The 18,174-nt window shown below is 54.4% G+C and overlaps 9 protein-coding genes across 9 annotated transcripts; 6 read left to right on the top strand and 3 right to left on the bottom strand.

Annotated features, from left to right (window-relative positions):
* Positions 1–111: 111 nt before the first annotated feature.
* MSY001_0808 (uncharacterized protein) lies at positions 112–1,560 on the top strand (the record flags this gene model as incomplete). Its single annotated transcript, XM_018885897.1, has 1 exon — positions 112–1,560. The coding sequence occupies one exon, from the start codon at positions 112–114 to the stop codon at positions 1,558–1,560; it is 1,449 nt and encodes a 482-aa protein (XP_018739424.1).
* A 35-nt stretch (positions 1,561–1,595) lies between these two features.
* MSY001_0807 (uncharacterized protein) lies at positions 1,596–2,176 on the bottom strand (the record flags this gene model as incomplete). The annotated part of the gene is made up of 2 exons (XM_018885896.1): positions 1,596–2,023; positions 2,089–2,176. The coding sequence occupies 2 exons, from the start codon at positions 2,174–2,176 to the stop codon at positions 1,596–1,598; spliced, it is 516 nt and encodes a 171-aa protein (XP_018739423.1).
* Positions 2,177–2,362: 186 nt separating this feature from the next.
* On the top strand, positions 2,363–2,765 carry MSY001_0806 (uncharacterized protein; the record flags this gene model as incomplete). The annotated part of the gene is made up of 2 exons (XM_018885895.1): positions 2,363–2,519; positions 2,551–2,765. The coding sequence occupies 2 exons, from the start codon at positions 2,363–2,365 to the stop codon at positions 2,763–2,765; spliced, it is 372 nt and encodes a 123-aa protein (XP_018739422.1).
* A 345-nt stretch (positions 2,766–3,110) lies between these two features.
* MSY001_0805 (uncharacterized protein) lies at positions 3,111–3,720 on the top strand (the record flags this gene model as incomplete). The annotated part of the gene is made up of 2 exons (XM_018885893.1): positions 3,111–3,181; positions 3,207–3,720. The coding sequence occupies 2 exons, from the start codon at positions 3,111–3,113 to the stop codon at positions 3,718–3,720; spliced, it is 585 nt and encodes a 194-aa protein (XP_018739421.1).
* Positions 3,721–3,734: 14 nt separating this feature from the next.
* MSY001_0804 (uncharacterized protein) lies at positions 3,735–4,625 on the bottom strand (the record flags this gene model as incomplete). The annotated part of the gene is made up of 1 exon (XM_018885892.1): positions 3,735–4,625. One exon carries the CDS (start codon positions 4,623–4,625, stop codon positions 3,735–3,737), a length of 891 nt encoding a protein of 296 aa, XP_018739420.1.
* Positions 4,626–5,172: 547 nt separating this feature from the next.
* On the top strand, positions 5,173–6,379 carry MSY001_0803 (uncharacterized protein; the record flags this gene model as incomplete). The annotated part of the gene is made up of 2 exons (XM_018885891.1): positions 5,173–5,406; positions 5,432–6,379. 2 exons carry the CDS (start codon positions 5,173–5,175, stop codon positions 6,377–6,379), a joined length of 1,182 nt encoding a protein of 393 aa, XP_018739419.1.
* Positions 6,380–6,928: 549 nt separating this feature from the next.
* Positions 6,929–7,609, top strand: MSY001_0802 (uncharacterized protein; the record flags this gene model as incomplete). The annotated part of the gene is made up of 3 exons (XM_018885890.1): positions 6,929–6,977; positions 7,120–7,454; positions 7,511–7,609. 3 exons carry the CDS (start codon positions 6,929–6,931, stop codon positions 7,607–7,609), a joined length of 483 nt encoding a protein of 160 aa, XP_018739418.1.
* Positions 7,610–7,769: 160 nt separating this feature from the next.
* On the top strand, positions 7,770–8,398 carry MSY001_0801 (uncharacterized protein; the record flags this gene model as incomplete). Its single annotated transcript, XM_018885889.1, has 2 exons — positions 7,770–7,883; positions 8,132–8,398. The coding sequence occupies 2 exons, from the start codon at positions 7,770–7,772 to the stop codon at positions 8,396–8,398; spliced, it is 381 nt and encodes a 126-aa protein (XP_018739417.1).
* Positions 8,399–13,661: 5,263 nt separating this feature from the next.
* Positions 13,662–18,095, bottom strand: MSY001_0800 (uncharacterized protein; the record flags this gene model as incomplete). Its single annotated transcript, XM_018885888.1, has 2 exons — positions 13,662–17,033; positions 17,070–18,095. 2 exons carry the CDS (start codon positions 18,093–18,095, stop codon positions 13,662–13,664), a joined length of 4,398 nt encoding a protein of 1,465 aa, XP_018739416.1.
* Positions 18,096–18,174: the final 79 nt, after the last annotated feature.

The following is an 18,174-nucleotide window of genomic DNA, read 5'->3' as shown; positions in this document are numbered from 1 at the left end:
GCCGGAGCCCCGAGCGGCACCGTGCCCTCCTGCCACTTCGGTTCACGTGACACGCGTCGGCACGCGTGGCGCGCCTCAACACACTCGCCTCTGTCCGCCGTGCGTCGTGCCATGCCGCTGGGTGACGACCTCGACATCCCGGCTTCTGAGGAGGAGGCCATGCGGCGCAACATTGAGAAGGAGCTGGATAGGTACCTGCAGGCGCCCAGCCGTGTCCCGAGCTCATCGTTCCTGTCCCCCTACGCCTCACGCGGCATGCGCCCCGTAAGCAGTACGCTGCGCTCCTCGGCGCACCGACCCGACTATGCATGGCCGCTTGAGTCGAGCGAGGGGTCAGACGACGAGGATGCAGCAGGCCTACTGCGCTCGCCTGGCAACCACCGCGCTCTGCTGGCCACGCCGAAGCGCCGCACGCCGCGCCCGGCCAAGTTGCATGCGCGCCCCTCGTTGCGTGAGTCCCTGCACTCGCGCCTCAACATCTCGCACATGGCTGGTCTCGGAGAGTCGAGTGCTGATATGACTGCGCGCCCAGCGAGTCCCCGCGCATCACTGCCGGGTGTGTATGCGCGCATACCAAGTCCGCTGCAGCGCCGCTCGCCCTCCCTCGGCAGCCGCCACTCGAGTGCAGAGACCATGGTCAACAGCGACGATAATGACGCGCTCTTCAAGGCACAGCGCACGCGCGCAACCTACGCGGAGCCACCCAGTGCGCTGCCTGAAAACTTGCAGTGGGCCCATACCCAACTCCATGCCCTTTCAGCCTGTATCCAGTCGATGGAGAAAGACATGGAGCGCATGCGTACGTCTACACAGCCCATGGATGGTGTACACTCGCGTCTGGATGCCCTCGAGAGCCAGGTCGCTGACCAGGGCCGGCAGCTCGCGCGTCTGCAGCGGCAACTTCGTGACTCGGATGGGCCCGCTGAGCGTCCGCGCGCACCGACGCCTACAGCACGTTCGAGCCCACCAACCGACACGCAGCGCCCTGCCGCCCAGAGCGACACGCCGTGGGCCGCTCACCTCCGGCGCCTGCACGACGAGCTCGCGCGCCTTTCGCACGCTGTCGAGTCGCTGCACGCTGCGAGCGTAGCGCCCCGCGAAGAGACTCTCGACGACTCTGTGGCTTCAGACACGACGCAGGAGCGCTACGAACAAATTTGCCGCGTAGTGGCCGATGCGCTGGGTATGGCGCCCAAGGCGCACGGGTCGCGCAAGGCCAAGATCCATGCGAGTCTGCGCCAGCGAGAAGCAGATGATGCGGCGCGTGAGGCGCTCCTCCGCCGCCTGAGCCAGACACCTGCACCGGCATCGCTGACAAACGCTGAAGTGCGCATGCTCGAGCGCCTGTTCGAGCAGCACCGTGCCGAGTTCCTCCACCAAAAGACGCTGTACTGTGAGCTGGCTGATGAGCTGAAGGACATGGAGCCGACGATGAGTAAGACCCAACGGCGTATTCTTGCCAGCCATGTGCATGAATCGATCGATGCGCTGGAGGCCGAAGCGACGAGGGTCAACGAGCTGCACACGCACCTCGCGCACTACAGCCGCTCTACTTTGTAGCTTATATACCTGCTAATGTACAGTATGTGGTATCTTTACGCGCGCTGCCGCTGGATCTTCTCTAGCATCACTTCCATACGTGCACCCAGGTCCGGCTGGCCCCTCTGGCGGCCCAGCCGGCTGGGACTTGGGCGGTGCCACTTGGCCTGGCGCGCCGCCCGGTCCTCCAGGGCTTGCTCCCGCGTGCGCGGAGGTGGCGCGGCATCCTTGGGTGCCTTGTTCCTGGATGGACGGTAAAAATACGGCAGCTTTTTGGCCTTCGGTTCCTCAGAGGCGGGACGGCGCCTCGGCGCCTCGGTGGCGTCGCCGTCGCTGTCTGCCGTCTCGGACGCAAAACGGCCCAGTTCCTGTGCCGTATCAGGGTTGCATGCGTCCTCCCCTTGCCGCTGGTCGTGCTTGAGCATCTGGTAGTAGGCCTTCTTCACCTTGGCCTTGTGGATCAGCTCAGCCTTGTGCTTCTTGGCTATCGGTCAGTACGGAGCTGCGTACCTCGGCCAATGTAGGCGCCATTCGGCACATTCGTTGCACCAACATGGAACCCAGTGTTTTTCGGGCGCGATGACAGGTCCGAACGCGTCCGGTGCTTCACAACGCTGCGCTTCGCCGGGTTCACCATGGCGCGCTGATCCAAGCGCCGCGCCCTTTTTTCCTCTGTGCTCAATCACGTGCCCCCGCTTCACACTGGAGCGGGCTCCGCCTTTTTTGACTGCTTTTGACTCGAAGGCGTATTTCTCTGCGACAGCGTATGAGCATTCAGAACTTGGCCAGCTACGGTACGTGAGAGCAACGTGCAAACTTATACATGATAGACCCGTTTGCCGACGTGGACGATCAAATCGCTACGGATGAGATTGCGGAGGAGAAGAAGAAGGTGTCTCAAGTGCACAACTACGTGCACATCCGCATCCAGCAGCGCAACGGTCGTAAGACGCTGACCACTTTACAGGGTCTTCCTAAGGGTATGTGCACTAGGTGCGCTCTAACGCTCAGAGTATGACCCCAAAAAGTTGCTGAAGGCGTTCAAGAAGGAGTTCGCCTGCAACGGTACGCTCGTGGACGACGAGGAGCTCGGCCAGGTTATCCAGCTCCAGGGCGACCAGCGTCAGAAGATCTCCATGTTCCTGTATGTATACGTCGTGGAGCCACTAATGGGCAGCATCGAAGAGGGCATCCCCAAGCAGGATGTCAAGGTGCATGGATTCTAAATGCAGCACAACAAATGTATGCGGATGCGCAGAGCTGCAATCACGGATATGCACTGCTCCTTTCCTGACGTGGGACCTATGTACTCCGCCTTTTGCTGTTCGCGCATCTTTCGACTTGCTATGCTGCATATGATCTCCGAGCTAGTTTATCATGTATCCTGTTACTGTACCTCTATCCATCCCATACACCCTCCGTAGCTGCAGCGCGCTGCACCATTCCACGGCGCACTTCGTCCTGAGGCGGGCAGGCTGGCAGGCATGGACCCTCTATATCACGTGATTCACACTTTTTTGCCACCGACCGGCGCATGCGTGCAGTGCGCGCATACAACGACAGCTTTAATCATGGGCAAGAAAAAGCAGGTACGGAAGTTTGGCGAGGTAAAACGCCTCCTGAACCCTAATGACAACCGACTGTACGTTGTATGAACGCTCACGCAGGAAAACAAACCAGAAAGACAAGGCTGTAGCGGACGCCAAGAAGGCAGAAGAGAAAAAGAAACACATTGAAGTCGCGGCATCGTCTATGTTCTTCCAGCATAACTCGGCATTGGGACCGCCCTATCGTGTCCTGGTAGATACAAACTTTATCAACTTCAGTCTGCAAAACAAGCTCGAGCTTGTACAGGGCATGATGGACTGTCTCTATGCTAAGACCATCCCTTGTATTACTACTTGCGTCATTTCTGAATTGGAGAAACTGGGCCCCAAGTACAGGATCGCCCTTCGCGTAGCGCGCGACCCCCGTTTTGAGCGCCTAGAATGCACTCACAAGGGCACTTATGCAGACGACTGCATCATTGAGCGCATCAAGAGCCACAAGTGTTACATTGTGGCCACATGCGATCGCGAACTTCGCCGGCGGGTGCGCCAAGTGCCAGGCATTCCGCTCATGTACATAGCCCGCCGGCAATTCCGCATCGAGCGGCTTCCGGACCAGGGCGCAAAAGATTAACACCTATTTGTACATTAGGCCAGGGCTACTCGGTACAAATCATCGCCAATCAAGTGCTGAAGCGGCTTTAAGCGCAAATGCATCCATGCTCGCAGCGATTCTGTGCTTACGCCTGCGAGCCGCACCACCACCCCGCTGTCTGGACCACCTGCCCCCTTACGGTCGCTGCCAGGCACAGGCGCACCTGAGCACAGCGGGCTCAAACTCCATAACACGTCGGGCGGCGCAATGTGGGAGGCACCGAGTGTGCCTCCGGAGCGGAGCAGTGGCTGTGGTTGCTGGATTTGGTCATACTCTGCCGCAAGAGCCCGACACAAGACCTGACATTCTGGGCCGTACAGCACCAGCAAGCCATAGCATGTATAAGGATCACAACGGCGTGCTAGATCTGTCTTTGTATCTCGTCTTAGCACCTCGGGCAGCTCTTGTGCCAAGTGTTGCCGGTCACGGACCAACACGTTACCATCGATGCGCACCTCGTTGCGGCTGTGGTATAAATAAAAGTGCCACATCTCTGGGATGCGTTGCATATCTGTCGAGTCTCGCGGTCCATCCACCACAAGGCGGCCCGATGTGAACCAATCAAGCAGCACGAGCGACGACGACGTGCTGCTTCGGAGATCAAAACGCTGCGTCTGGGCATAGCGCGAGCGCGCAAAGCACGTAACCGGGGCAGGAAGCAGGATCAGCGTGGCATTTTCACGCACAATGAAGCGGATATACTGCTGTGATATCTCAGTCAGCCCTGGGGCTCGAGCAGCGCGAGAAGGAGCATCTCCATGTCGGCGCTCCCGGTACACTTTGGTGCTACCCTGCGTGAGCATAAGAAGGCGTGTATCTGAGCCAACATCCACGTCCAGATCGATATGATCGCCACTCACAAGTCCCCCACCAAAGCTTACCATGAATAAGACACCCACACTTTTTTGCGGCGCTGTTCCATAGGCAGCCGCATTCCGTGTCGCATCCTCACACGAGTTTGTTGGTGACAGTAGCCGAAGCGGAAAAGAGGCCTCTAAATGGGAGAATCTCGGCGCCCCGATTTCTCCGTCGCGCACGGCGCGGCGCAGGACAGCACGCCCGACAGCATACTGTCCGTGCGGCATACGCGTATCGTACCTTCCGGCGCTGGCGCGTGACTACGGCCTGGATTGCCTCCACGTGGCTGGGCAATACCTGACCTAGCCGGATTTCGGCCGAATTGCCCCACGCCATTGTACATGCGCGGGATGAGCTTGGCCGGACCGCTTGTCCATCTAGATTTTGGTCCAAGCCTGTACTACCAGCCGTTGATCCACCGCGTGTGTATCCAGGTGCCCTTTCTTTGTTCTAGCTTGCGTCTAAAAGCATTAATTTCTGGAAGTTCATAAAAGGGTGGATATACTCACGATGAACGGGATGAAACTTCAAGGTTTGTGTTCAAGTCCTGTGCCACATACTAACTGAGCAGGAATGGATAACCCAAGCAAGGTTGTCAAAGTCTTAGCTTCTGATGGAAAGACAGGCGAACAGCGGGAGATTGCGTACACCGGCTGCCGAGTCATTGGTAACGGCAGCTTTGGTGTCGTTTTTCAGGCCCGCCTTGTCCGCTACGCCCCAGATGGCCATGAGATCCCTGCTTCGGAAATTACGGACGAAAGTGACAGCATCGCGATTAAAAAAGTGCTTCAGGATAAGCGCTTTAAGGTACGTTTGTCGCGCACTTATGCAGAACCGTGAATTGCAAATCATGCGCGTCCTTACTCATCCGAACGTCGTCAACCTTCGGGCTTTCTTTTACACTAACGGCGATAAGAAAGACGAGGTGTTCTTGAATCTTGTCCTCGATTATGTCCCAGAGACTGTCTACCGCGCGACACGTCATTATACCAAAGTCAAACAAACAATGCCGATGCTGCTTGTGAAGCTCTACATGTACCAGATCCTGCGCAGCTTACTGTACATTCACTCATTGGGAATATGTCATCGTGATATCAAGCCGCAGAATTTGCTACTTGATCCCCGTACCGGCGTCCTCAAGCTCTGTGACTTTGGCTCTGCCAAGATTCTCGTACCGGGTGAACCTAATGTCAGCTACATTTGCTCGCGCTACTACCGCGCTCCGGAGCTTATTTTCGGGGCTACAAACTACACTACCAACATCGATATCTGGTCGACTGGCTGTGTCATGGCAGAGCTTATGCAGGGTTTGCCTCTCTTCCCAGGAGAAAGCGGCATTGACCAGCTCGTCGAAATCATCAAGGTGCTTGGTACACCGTCTCGCGAACAGATTAAGACTATGAACCCCAACTACATGGAGCACAAATTCCCCCAGATCCGTCCTCATCCGTTCCCCAAGATCTTCCGCCCTCGCACACCCGCAGATGCGATTGATCTAATTACAAACCTACTGCAATACACCCCTCATGCTCGACTAACTGCGGTGGAAGCTCTTTGCCATCCTTTCTTCGACGAACTTCGCGAGGAAGATGTCATTTTGTCCAATGGCCGCCCTATGCCGGATCTTTTTGATTTCACCCGCGAGGAATTGTCTGTCCGACCTGATCTAATCAAGCACCTCGTTCCACAGCGCGCCGAGGCAGCTTTGCGTAACAAAGGGATTGACGTGAACCAGTTCGAACCTATTCCCGCAGAAAAGCTACGAGTAAGTCTAGAATAGGTGCATTCGGTCAACTCATTTCGACCTTTTCATTTTCTCTTAGCTTCTCTGACATGTCAAGAGACGGAAAGTATGACACGTACATCATAGATGGCGATTACGATGCACACTTGGATTCTTATCCACTTGGCTACCCCCAAAGTCGAATGCTGAGGTTCACCATGTATTCGGCCGAGTGGTTTAGGTGGTCCGACGCGCCTGTCGCCCGGACCCCCTATCCACCTGATCGACACATTTGAGCGTTGGTTGTTGGCACTTATACAATGTTCATTATCAACTGGTTTTGGGTTCGTAAACATTATGCCCCATATATAGAAATATGAGGGGTTTCTCAATGGGCGGTATCTAACACACCAACAGGACATTCTTGCGCAGCTGGGTATGTTGCTATCCCTCGTGTACCTGGACGGATACTTACACTGCCCCCTTTTTACCTATTAACACTGTAGGTCTAACTCACAAGAATGCGAAAATTCTCTTCCTTGGTCTTGACAATGCTGGCAAGACAGTAAGTCGTTCGTTGTTTAACACCGTCAGACACTCCTGCACATGCTTAAGAATGACCGTCTTGCTACGCTCCAGCCCACGCTTCACCCTAGTATGTACTGAATCTAAGCAAAAAAATCAAGCTAACATTCAGCCTCGGAGGAGCTAGCTATCGGTCTTGTTAAGTTCACAACCTACGACCTCGGTGGTCACCAGCAAGGTATGTCGTTTCGATGGCAACTTCTAATATTCAGCTCGTCGTCTCTGGAAGGACTATTTCCCCGAGGTGGACGGTATTGTCTTCCTCGTCGACTCGCAGGATGTTGAACGTTTCCCGGAGGCCCGCGCCGAGCTTGATTCTCTACTGGCCATTGAGGAGCTGAACAAGGTACCTTTCCTCGTACTTGGCAACAAGATCGATGCACCTGGGGCTGTATCAGAGGAAGAGCTTCGCCAGTCTCTGGGTCTATTCCAGACTACCGGAAAGGGCTCTGTTCCTCTCAAGGATATTCGCCCTATCGAGTTGTTTATGTGCTCAGTGGTCATGCGCCAAGGCTACGGCGAGGGTTTCCGTTGGCTCTCGAACTACGTATGTCACAAGCATATCTTACTCCCAGATCTAAGTGCTTCTGAGTTATATGCTAGCAAAGCAGACTCAGCTCTTTGGTGCCTTGTGCAGCGGCTGGTGTGGCTGGCCATGCATCCGTGCTTGCCCTCAACCGTAGATCAAGTAAGCATAGGTAATCTCGTTTCCTCTCATCCACATGGGTACCACATGGCGCGAGGCTCAACGTATAGTTGCTGAGAATATATCACGTGATAAATTACATGAGGCGTGGGCCCCAGGTGTATGCTCGTCTTCGGATCGTGCTTTACGACCTACGTCTCAAGGTATATTGGCATCATGGTCAGCACTTCGCGTCGCGTCAACCGCAAGGCCCACTTTGATGCCCCCGGTCACATCCGCCGCAAGATCATGTCTGCTCCCTTGAGCAAGGACCTGCGCTCTGAGCACGGCGTACGTATATACGGAGACGATGCCTCCCCAGACGAAGTGTGAAGTGCACACAATACTCCATCGAAATGAATGGCCACAATATGAGCGCACTATTTACATGTTTTTGGTAAATCAAGCTGACCTTTGTGCACAGGTTCGGTACTTGTGATCCCAAACTCAGCTTTTTGCGTCGCTTCATTTTATGGATATTGTTGCACTTTCACTTCTTTCCATGGCATCCATGCGTAGAACAATACTAACACATCCAGATTCGCGCTGTTCCCATCCGCAAGGACGATGAGGTTCGCGTTGTGCGTGGCTCGTCGAAGGGCTCGGAGGGCCGCATTGTCCAGGTTTACCGTTCGAAGTGGGTTGTGCACCTTGAGCGACTCCAAAAGGAGAAGGCGAACGGTGCCACTGTTCAGATTCCTGTTCATCCCTCGAACGTTGTGATTACCAAGATCAAGATGGACAAGGACCGTAAGGTTATGATTGCGCGCAAGTCGGGCAAGAGCGTCGAGGAGGTCCAGGCCTAAGTTCCTTTTTCGCCTATTCCCTACACTGTAGTATTCCTGCCTGCCTGGCTCGTGACCAGCTTGGCGCCACGCTATGGCAGCACATGCTGTAGTTGTGAAAAAGCATCCTGATTGCCTCTTTTTGGTTTCATGGTATTCTGCGTTCTGTTGCTGTTCTGGAAGTAGTTTTGTGTGGCAGGGTTGCGTTGGCGGATTAGTCATCTGTTGCGCAATATGATGCTACCAATACGCATACGTGTCCGACTATACGATTGACGCCACAAGCCCGTGCTGTGGCAACGGGATCTGGCACGCAGTTATATCTTATTTTGTTTGAACTGGAGCACAATTACTTGGACATTGTGCCTAGATCGACTGTCAGCCGCCATATGTCAACTTCAGATCAGACCACGGATGTTCTACATTCAGACAAGGGAATAGACTCAACATCAACGCTACCCTACACTGCGTCATCCACAGAGACTGACGACATTTGCATGGATGATGAGGGTCTAAAGGATGCGACTAGTGTTCCTTTGTACCTTTATGGCTATTCTTCCCGTGATACCGATGCAGAAGCTCAACATAAGTGTTCTTCATCAACATCCCTTGGAACAGAAAATATCAGCACGGGGCCTTTGCCCCTTCTGTCACGCTCAGAAAACTTGTGCGTGCGACACCAACGCATGGCTGATGAAGGAGCGAATGCTCGTCTTCAGAAGGTACGTATCTATTCCGGCGTCTCTGCTCGTGATATATGCATGTACTCAGGAAGTAACTGTTCGATCCCACACGGCTTGCTATACCTGACTCTCATTTTGAGGGAAAATGATCATGCTAGATGAAATTCGCGCAGTTTGAAGCTACAGTTTGCATACCTAATGGACTGGGGCTATAGAGGCGTCGGGACATAAGCATGAGAACATACTAACCTACAGTCGATCGATGGTCTTTCTCTGGAAGAGAAGGAAGCGGTGAATACTGTATGGTCATTATTTTCGTCTTCGCCGCATTCTCGGCGTGCGCTCATTTTGCGTGGCATTTTGACGATGTGCTGCTTCAGTCAGCTCTCGTTGCTTTCGTCTGAGCTCGCCATGGCAATTCGTATTGACCCTTTTACTTTGTTTCCGCGCGAAGTCTCATTACGTGTGCTTAGCTATTTGGATGCTATCAGTCTAGGGCGAGCAGCTCAAGTGAGCAAGCTCTGGCGATCGTTAGCAGACAATGACCTCCTTTGGCGCAACATGTGTGAGCAGCACATTGAACGCAAGTGTGAAAAGTGTGGCTGGGGTCTTCCTCGCTTGCGTGAGAGCCGCAGGCAGGCCCAAGGTCGTATACCAGCTACATCTGTCGTGACTAGCGACCAAGAACTCCGTGAAGCTGCGTCTGCTGTATCAGATGGGAGTCTGCGTCGAAGCGTTACAGCTGCTGCTAATGCAGCGGCCCTAGAGCGTCGGAAGGGCACGGATCGCGTGCGCAAATCTGAGGACCCTGGCTTTGAGGAGCCAGATAAAAAGCGGGCCCGCATGCCACATTGTCCCTCTGGGACACGACCCTGGAAGGCTGTGTACTGCGAGCGTTTGGCTATCGAACGTAACTGGCGTTATGGGCGCTACAGCGTTCAAGTTTTACGAGGACACTCTGAGACGATTATGTGTTTGGCGTTCCGTGAAAAGGTTACTCAGTTGCCTTACCCTGTGCTCATCACGGGAGGCTATGACCGCACCATACGAGTATGGAATCTAGCAACTGGAGAAACTATGCGCATTTTGACGGGCCATGCGCGCGGTGTGCGATGTTTGCAGTTTGACGACTGTAAGTTGATTACTGGATCTATGGACCGCACTCTCAAAATCTGGAATTGGCGTACAGGTGAACTTCTTCGGACTTTAGAAGGGCACACGGAAGGCATCGTGAGTTTGTGCTTCAACGACAATATGCTAGTCAGTGGAAGTGCGGACAGCAGCATCCGTGTTTGGAACTTTCATACAGGCGAATGTTTCCCATTATATGGACACCGAGATTGGATCAATTCGCTTCAGCTTTGGTCCGGTCCGTCGAAGGCCAACACCTTTCCGGGAATGTTCCTCTTCTCCGCTTCTGATGACTTTTCTATTCGACTTTGGGACCTGCAGCGTCGTGAGTGCATCATGATATACAAGGGCCATGTCGGACAGGTCCAATCACTCAAGATTATTATGATGGACACAAGTACTGTACGAAAGCTCGCCAAGGGTTCTATGAAAGTGCTGGGGGCAACAGACTCTACCGAACATGATCTAAATGATGAAGATGAAGATGAGATACCACCAAAGGGAGAGGATACTATACCTCTTTCACAATCTTTCACGCAATATGCGAATGGCTTGCATAATCTTCCTGAACAGTTCTTCCATTCTGATGGCTCGAAAGCGACGCGCCCTAGCAGCTCAGGCACAAGGCGGATTCCGGGTCCCCTCATGTGTATGCAGCAACGACTCCAAGAGGCACAGCTTGTTCCACCATTGCCAGCCAACCCTACCATGGATGATTTGGAGGACCATATTTTTGATGCTCAACCCGAAGATACAGAAGCAATACCGTCAGGTTGCAAACCTAAGCGACCTGTACTCGTATCAGGCTCATTGGACAATACACTTAAGCTTTGGGACATTCGCACCGGTCGCTGTTTCCATTCTTTGTTTGGACACGTTGAAGGCGTGTGGTCTGTGGATGCAGACACGCTTCGTATCGTATCCGCCAGTCATGATCGCACGGTCAAAATTTGGGATCGCGATACGGGACAGTGTCAAACGACGCTGGTGGGCCATCGGCGCGCTGTCACATCAGTTGCCTTGGGGGACGACAAGATTATTAGCGGCAGTGATGACGGTGATGTACGTGTATGGAGCTTTTGTCCACCAAAAGTGGACGAAGTGTGTACAAATAGTGAATAACATACTACTTAGGCAGAAATTCCTGCAGAATCGCAATTTCACGTTCTTCTTTTTCGGCCAGGTCTACGCGCGGTTCAGGTTTGGCGTTACGGAAAACTTTAGCAGCATCCGTGCGCTTTTTGATGCCTTTTTGAAGCATCTTAATGATGGAAGGCGGCTTCTGGTTAGGTTGCGCCTTTGTTTTCTGCGCATACTGCAAGTCCGTCAAAATACCCTTCTATTAGTACCACACACATACACCCAAGAGGGTCGCGCGGTCCGAATCCTTGGCAAGACGCGCCTGCTTCCAGTGCTGCTTGACAAGAGCGAGCGTCGGCTCGTCCAATGGATTGGGTCCATTAGGAGCGCGCGATTGAACTTCCTTAGCTAGCACACGCCCCAAATGGAAAGCACGCCGGGACACACGCGGAACCACAAGAGCAAGCATTATGAAGGTTGGCCGAGTGAGACCTTGTCTTGACCCTACCATGGGATTCATACGTAATACCTCCACTCAGCATCGACCTATGGTGCACGTCGCACGCGTAATACACACGCATCTTTCTGATGCGCCACATCGTAGGGCCGCGATAAAAGCCAAGGTTTCGGAACGATGTAACGCCCATCCCACTCAAATTCATAATGATTGAGTAGCATGGCCACAAATGCCTTCATTTCTGCCATCGCTAGTCGTCAGCGAAAAATATCTCAACGTACCAAAGGCACTTCCGATACAGGCTCGTGGGCCCACCAAGAACGACCAGCTGTAATATGCAGGATACATTTTTGGCCCACACATGGAATCTAACCATCTCTCTGGACGGAAGCTTTCGGGCTCTGGTCCCCATAAGTCCGCGGATGTGGAAATGGATATCATGGGGATCAACACGATCATGCCCTTATCCACCTGTACGTGTCGACCCGTCGACAAAGGTATCCACTCTGGCTCTGTGGCAACTCGCGAAGTCGAATGAATCGCTGTTTGTATCCGAAGCGACTCTCGTATACACCAGTCGAGGTAGGTGATGGCTTCTAAGTCGTCATGACCTAATTCCTCGCTTCCAGCGTCTTTGGGAGATCTTCTTGGGGATAAACCTACCTCTGCGCGCTTGGAACGGATGGCTGCTCGTAACTTGGACTGTTTATCAGGATTTTGGGCCAAGAGAAGAAAGAGCCATGAAAGTTGGGTGGCGGTCGTCTCGTGTCCAGCGAAAATAAAAGTGGACACTTGTGCTGTCAATTCTTCGTCTGTCAGCGTATTCCGATCCAGCAAGGATGCTTTTTTGATCGTTTTCTGTGAATTATTTGCATTCGCACGGAGTAGAGATGCCAAGATATCGGGGCATTCATTTGTACTGCTTTCCTCTGCAAGCCGTAACTTGGCATTTTTGACGATTTCAGCAGCCACATCCACGATGAACCGAGCCTCTTTGCGAAATGCTGACGAAGATATACCGAGTGGTATCCATTCAAGTATAGGAAAGTACGTCGTGGCCATATCGAGCAGCATGGTATAGCGACTCGGCTTTGAGGCCATTTTAAGGGCACGGTCCAGCGATGCCGTCAATGGGTGTGCCGCGTACGCAGCCCCATTGGGGTTAGCTCGTACTGACGCCAAAATACCCAGATCCACGCCCAGCGCACCTTCGCCCACCACATCCATGGCTGCTGCACCGAACAAAGCGTAGACATCTATCATGGTTGTTTCGTTTGTGGTGAGTGATTCGTAGTAATCATGTAACGAGCGTGCATGGCGCTGAAATACCGGCATGAGACGTCGTATGGCTCGTAGGCTGAATCCAGGCTGGATGGCTCGTTTCTGGCGCTTATGTGCCTCGCCTTCCGCGACAAGCAAACCCTTTCCCATAATGCCACCGATCACTCGCCGCAATAGGCGAGGTTTTGGGAAAGCATATACGCGTTTTCGCAAGACATAGTCAATACCAACGGGATCTGTGAGCAGCAGCCTAGGTTCCTGCTATTAGCGTTCGCAACGTACGCCAAACATGCCCCAGCACCTGACCGCGCCACCGTACGTCTGGGCCCACTCGCGGCAGACCGAGATAAAATGTCGCCTAAAGAACTCTGGTAAATTCCCCATTGTCCAGCTGGATCGCTCAGGACCTGGGATGTCGCGAAGCCAAGATGCCCACCGCAGCTGAGTTGTGATGACAACATAGGCCACATAAGCTGTGAGCATGGCCGGTACCATGACAGCCGCATAGATGCAAAGCCCAGACCACATCCTAGGTATTCTTAGCTCCCACTACAGAGAATTGATAGAACATTTTGGACTACTCATTGTCTCCGCCCCATGGTTCGAGTTCTTTGTTCTGTCCGCCAGGCACCAATTCGCAGGTCCGTGCGCATCACGTGGTCATACACGACGTGCGCAGTTGGAGTGCTTCGCGCGCTAATGCTTGGGGCGTGGTGGGTGGCACGGACACGCCGGCCCTGCCTTCGCACGGCAAAGGCGGTAGAGATGTTCCGATACATGCTTTTTGAGGCGAAGCACATGTACTAAAGGGTATTGTAGCAATGTCGTCAATCAATGGTGCAAGTTTAAACAGGTGCACCACGGAGGGATCTGACACAGCACCGGCAGTCTCACTGCTGTTAGCAGGGAGCCGAAGAGTTAGGAGGGACTGTAGCAGAAAGTTAACTTCTTCGATGCGGACACGCGGCATGGGTATGGCTCCGCGGATACGCAAATCTTGTGCGTACGCATACAGGACGTCCTCGCACTGGGACAACAAGACCGGAAGAATGGCACTCGTCCATATGCCATCCTCCTTAGAGCAAAGACAGAAGAGCATTGTCCACACCCAGTACGCAGTCCTCTCACGATAAGAGGAGTGCGGGGGCCAGTGAGGTGAGCCACGCGATGAATACAGCCTCGTCACAGGAAGGATCTCGCGAACAAACTTGGTCAGGCTGTGTTGTAATGTGGCTTGGGCACTTGCACGGCCTAGGACCTGCTCGATTGACTGGAGAAGGTACCAGATACACATATCTTCGTCGTCCGTGGGGCGCTGCCGTGCAGGAGCCTGAAGCGCCGTCGCCATGGTAGTAAACATAGTCTCCCAGAACTTGAGAAGCGGCGAAGGGGCAAGCTGCACATTCATGCTCGCCTGGCTGACGTCGGTAAGCACACTCATGCATGAGCGCCACACGTTTGGGACATAAGGTATAGGGAATTTCGATAGCGGCTGACGCAGAAGTACCAGCATATCAGGCACAGCCGATGCATACAAGACGGGTTTTTCTGCCTCGGTCCGGTACGTGGATTGCCATAGATGCAGCCAGCGGTCTGCCAATTCCATGCACAAATTATGCACTCGTGATGCGGGAAGCGGCTCCTTCTCCATGATATCCAGTGCAGCAGAGCAGCATTGTCGGGCACATTGAAGGACAAGCTCATGAGCCTTGTCCTCAGCCAACAGTTGTTCCAACGCTTGTTGTACCAGTGACGCGAGACGTCGCAGATCCGACGTAGACGCGCGAATATCACACTGCATTCCCCGCTGCATGCACCCGGCCAAGGCCTTGGTCATTAAATGACTGTCATTGGCATGCCAGGAACGATCTCGCTGTGCATGCCACGTTTGCAACAGCTGTACGATAGTGCTCAAGTCAGCCAGTGATGCGTTATGACGCAGGCCGGAGAGGTCCTGAATGCACGTCCAAGTTGGGCGCCATAGGGCGGCTGGTTCTATCCGGGCCTCAAGAATGTCGTAGAGTGCCTGGATAGCTGCATGCGCCACATTGTCCGGACCTGTCGCAAATACTTGCTGTATGCGACCTAGCCACCGCATCCACATGCCAGTCCATGCCTCCGCGCAACGCAGGTCTTTGGCCATCACTAGAATGCGCGCCGTGCCTTCAAAAGCTAGCGGTGAAGGTGCATCTCCCTCAACAAGGGGCATGAGCACTTCATCCAGGACACTGTACCAGTCATGACGCTGCAGGGACGCGCTGTACTGCACCAGAACCTGGAAGAGATTGGCCAATGCTCCCGCAGCCACATCCGGCTGCGGACCTTGGGCGACATCCCGCCAGTGCTGGAGAAGAGCTAGCCACAGGTTCGCCTGATGTGCCTGCTGGCGTCGTTCAATGTCTTCCGTTAAGTCCCACAGGGTGCCATTGGCACGTAGTGCCATGGCGACATCTTCCCGTTGCAGGCTGAAACTTGAGAGCGTGGCCATGCAGGTCCTCAAGTCATCATCACTTAAAGAGGACAGGTGCGAACCACAAACTAGTTGGACACACGAAAACGCCGTGCGCAAAATAGGCACCGGAGGTGTACCAGCCTCATGAATAGCGCTTGCATCTTTGGCAGCGGCATTACATGTAGAAAAAACAGTAGCCCAACCATCCACAAGTGCATGCGCATGCGTCTCAAGAATATATTGCAAAGTGTCTAGAGCTAGGCGCCGTAGCGACACATCCGTAGCAAGCACGCGCCGTTTCATCGTGCCCTGGAGCGCCAGTGCCTCAAGGACTTCCCGCTGCCGCACGCTAGCCTCACTGTCCTGAGGGATCACACGAAGAATCTGCTGCAAGGATTCGTCCAGGACGCGAGCACACATGATACGACGACCTCCCACCAAATTTGCGTCTTCCGCCATGGTCAGCAGTTCCATCAGGGCAGGCCATACACCGTTCGGTAAGTCCACGGCTACAGCTGGTGCACAAGCACGGATGAAGCGCTCAAACTGTGCAAGAATTACCGCGGGCATTGCGCTCGACTCCAAAGCATCGTAAACACGGTCCCTGAGGAGGCGCGCAAACACCTGCGCAAAGTCTGTGCGCGTCGCCTCATCCAGGGAGGCAACATACTCCACCACGCTCCTCAGCTGCTCTGGCAAGTGCTCCAGCACGGGGGGTGACAAGTAGCGCAATGTGCCATCAGGCACAGGGAGCGAGCTTGGTCTCTCTGGCAACTCCGCCGGATTCATGGCTGTCTCTTTCGGGTTCAGGCAGGCCAGTGCCTGGCACACACACTGCAGGACAGGGCGCCACCGCGCACCCAGTCGTTCGGCCAAAGCCATACACAGTTGCACGAGGGCTGCCTGGGCCGCCAAATTTCGTGCTCCCAGAGCCTGTCCACTGTATGCTGCGCTGGGCACGGCCAAGTCGCATAGGGTACCGAGAAGCAAATCACGCTCTTTATTGAATGCGGCAGAGCCAGCAGCCTGCGTCAGGTTCGTTAGTGCTTGAAGAGCTTGTTCAAAGTACTTGTCGGCCCCGCTCACCGTGAGGAAGAACGACAAACCTTCATTGACTGTACGGGTACTGGCAGCGAGCAGCGGGATCTGTGTGGATGCGAGCGTCGCCAAACCATGGGCCAGGTGCACGAGCGACTGAAGCACGAGCCATGGCATATAGGTCGACGGGATTGCCGCACTCGCCATCGGGGGTGCGTCTGTTTTGTCAAGCTGGTCCAGGAGAGAGACCGAAGGCACACTCTCCGTAGTCAGACTTTCTAAGCGGGGGCTCAAGAGGCCCTCGGCAGCGCTCCGCACGCCGGCCACAGCCGCATCGTAGAAAGAGTTGCTGACTTTCCGTGTGTTGGTCGCGGCTACGCTCGGCCGCTGCTCAAAGGCAGCGGCCAGCGCTGCGTCCACCATCAACATTTGTCTCGCCTTGTGGGTGCCCTCCGCGAGAGAAGTCAGGAGGCTCGCGAATACGCGGGGCGGCTCTGGCACATCCTGGCGGCCATCGAACCATTGCCACAGTCTCTGAAGAAAGGAAATGTCGCTAAAGAGCGCACGTACAGTCTCCCAAGCAAGAATGTTTTGCCAGTATATATGTCTGTCGTTCATGGTCTTGAGAAGGGCCCGCAACAGCATCTCAATTTCTAGCACGACCTCTTCGCTGAACTCACGCAGCAGGAGACGCACAAGACGAATGACTCGCACATATTCAGAGAAGGGCGGCGGATCAGTGAGTGCTTTGAGTAGCAAGGGGCACACAGCACTGCGAAGCACATACACCAGCTCACGGTGCCGTGCCTGCAAAAACAGTGATGCGTGGTTGATCAGGACGCTCTCTAGAAGCTCCAGCACAAAAGGTTTAGACAGCGTGGTTAGTGGCAGAAAAGAGGCGGGCTCCCCATCAGCTAATGCGCACAAGTCGTTTAGGACAAGGTACGCGTCTGACGACGAAGGAAACAGTGTCACGGGTCCATCAGGAAGCTGCGCCGAATACGCAGGCAGCGGCGCCTGCGCTGCTGCATCCTCGCTCTCAATCGCGTCAAATATGCGGTCCTCTTTGTGTACTTTATCAAACACGGTCATGATATTTTGGCGAAGTGTGGCGGCCGCTGTCGAGCTGACCACAGCGACGCGCGAATGCTCGTACAAGGAGAAGCAGAGCATGAGCGCACGAGAAAGAAGCTTGGATGTCACACATTCGTAGTTTAGCAGCAAGGCAGAGACTGTCTGGAGAATCTTTAGTTGGACGTCCACATCCGCACGCCCTGGAGCTGTGAGCAGCGTGTGCAGCGTGTCCACAAACAGCACAAGGGACGCTTCTGGGATAGCACGGAGCATGATCCCTCGATGAAGAAGTGACAGCGCAATTTGTATGACTTTGGGAGAGCGCGTTTCACACGCTTGCACGATGGGCTGGACGAGCGGATGATCAGACACATCTTGGCACTGTCGCAATGCAACGATGGTCCCATCCGTGTCAGATTGCAGCTGGTGTAGTACTTTTTCAGCAGAAGCTCGCACTTCAGGATACTTGCGGCGAGTTTCAGCCACAAGCACCTGCAGCTCGGACACGATCCGCTGCGGCATGGCTCGCAAGCACCGCGGACAATGCCCGTGAGCAACCTCCACGGCCCAAGCGCGACCGCTGTCTACGCGGTCGGCGCGC

This window comes from Malassezia sympodialis, genomic scaffold (genome assembly GCF_000349305.1).
Source record: "Malassezia sympodialis ATCC 42132 genomic scaffold, msy_sf_3, whole genome shotgun sequence".
NCBI lineage: Eukaryota > Fungi > Basidiomycota > Malasseziomycetes > Malasseziales > Malasseziaceae > Malassezia > Malassezia sympodialis.
Note: the sequence above shows the minus strand (reverse complement) of the source record. Positions and strands in the feature narration are given on the sequence as shown.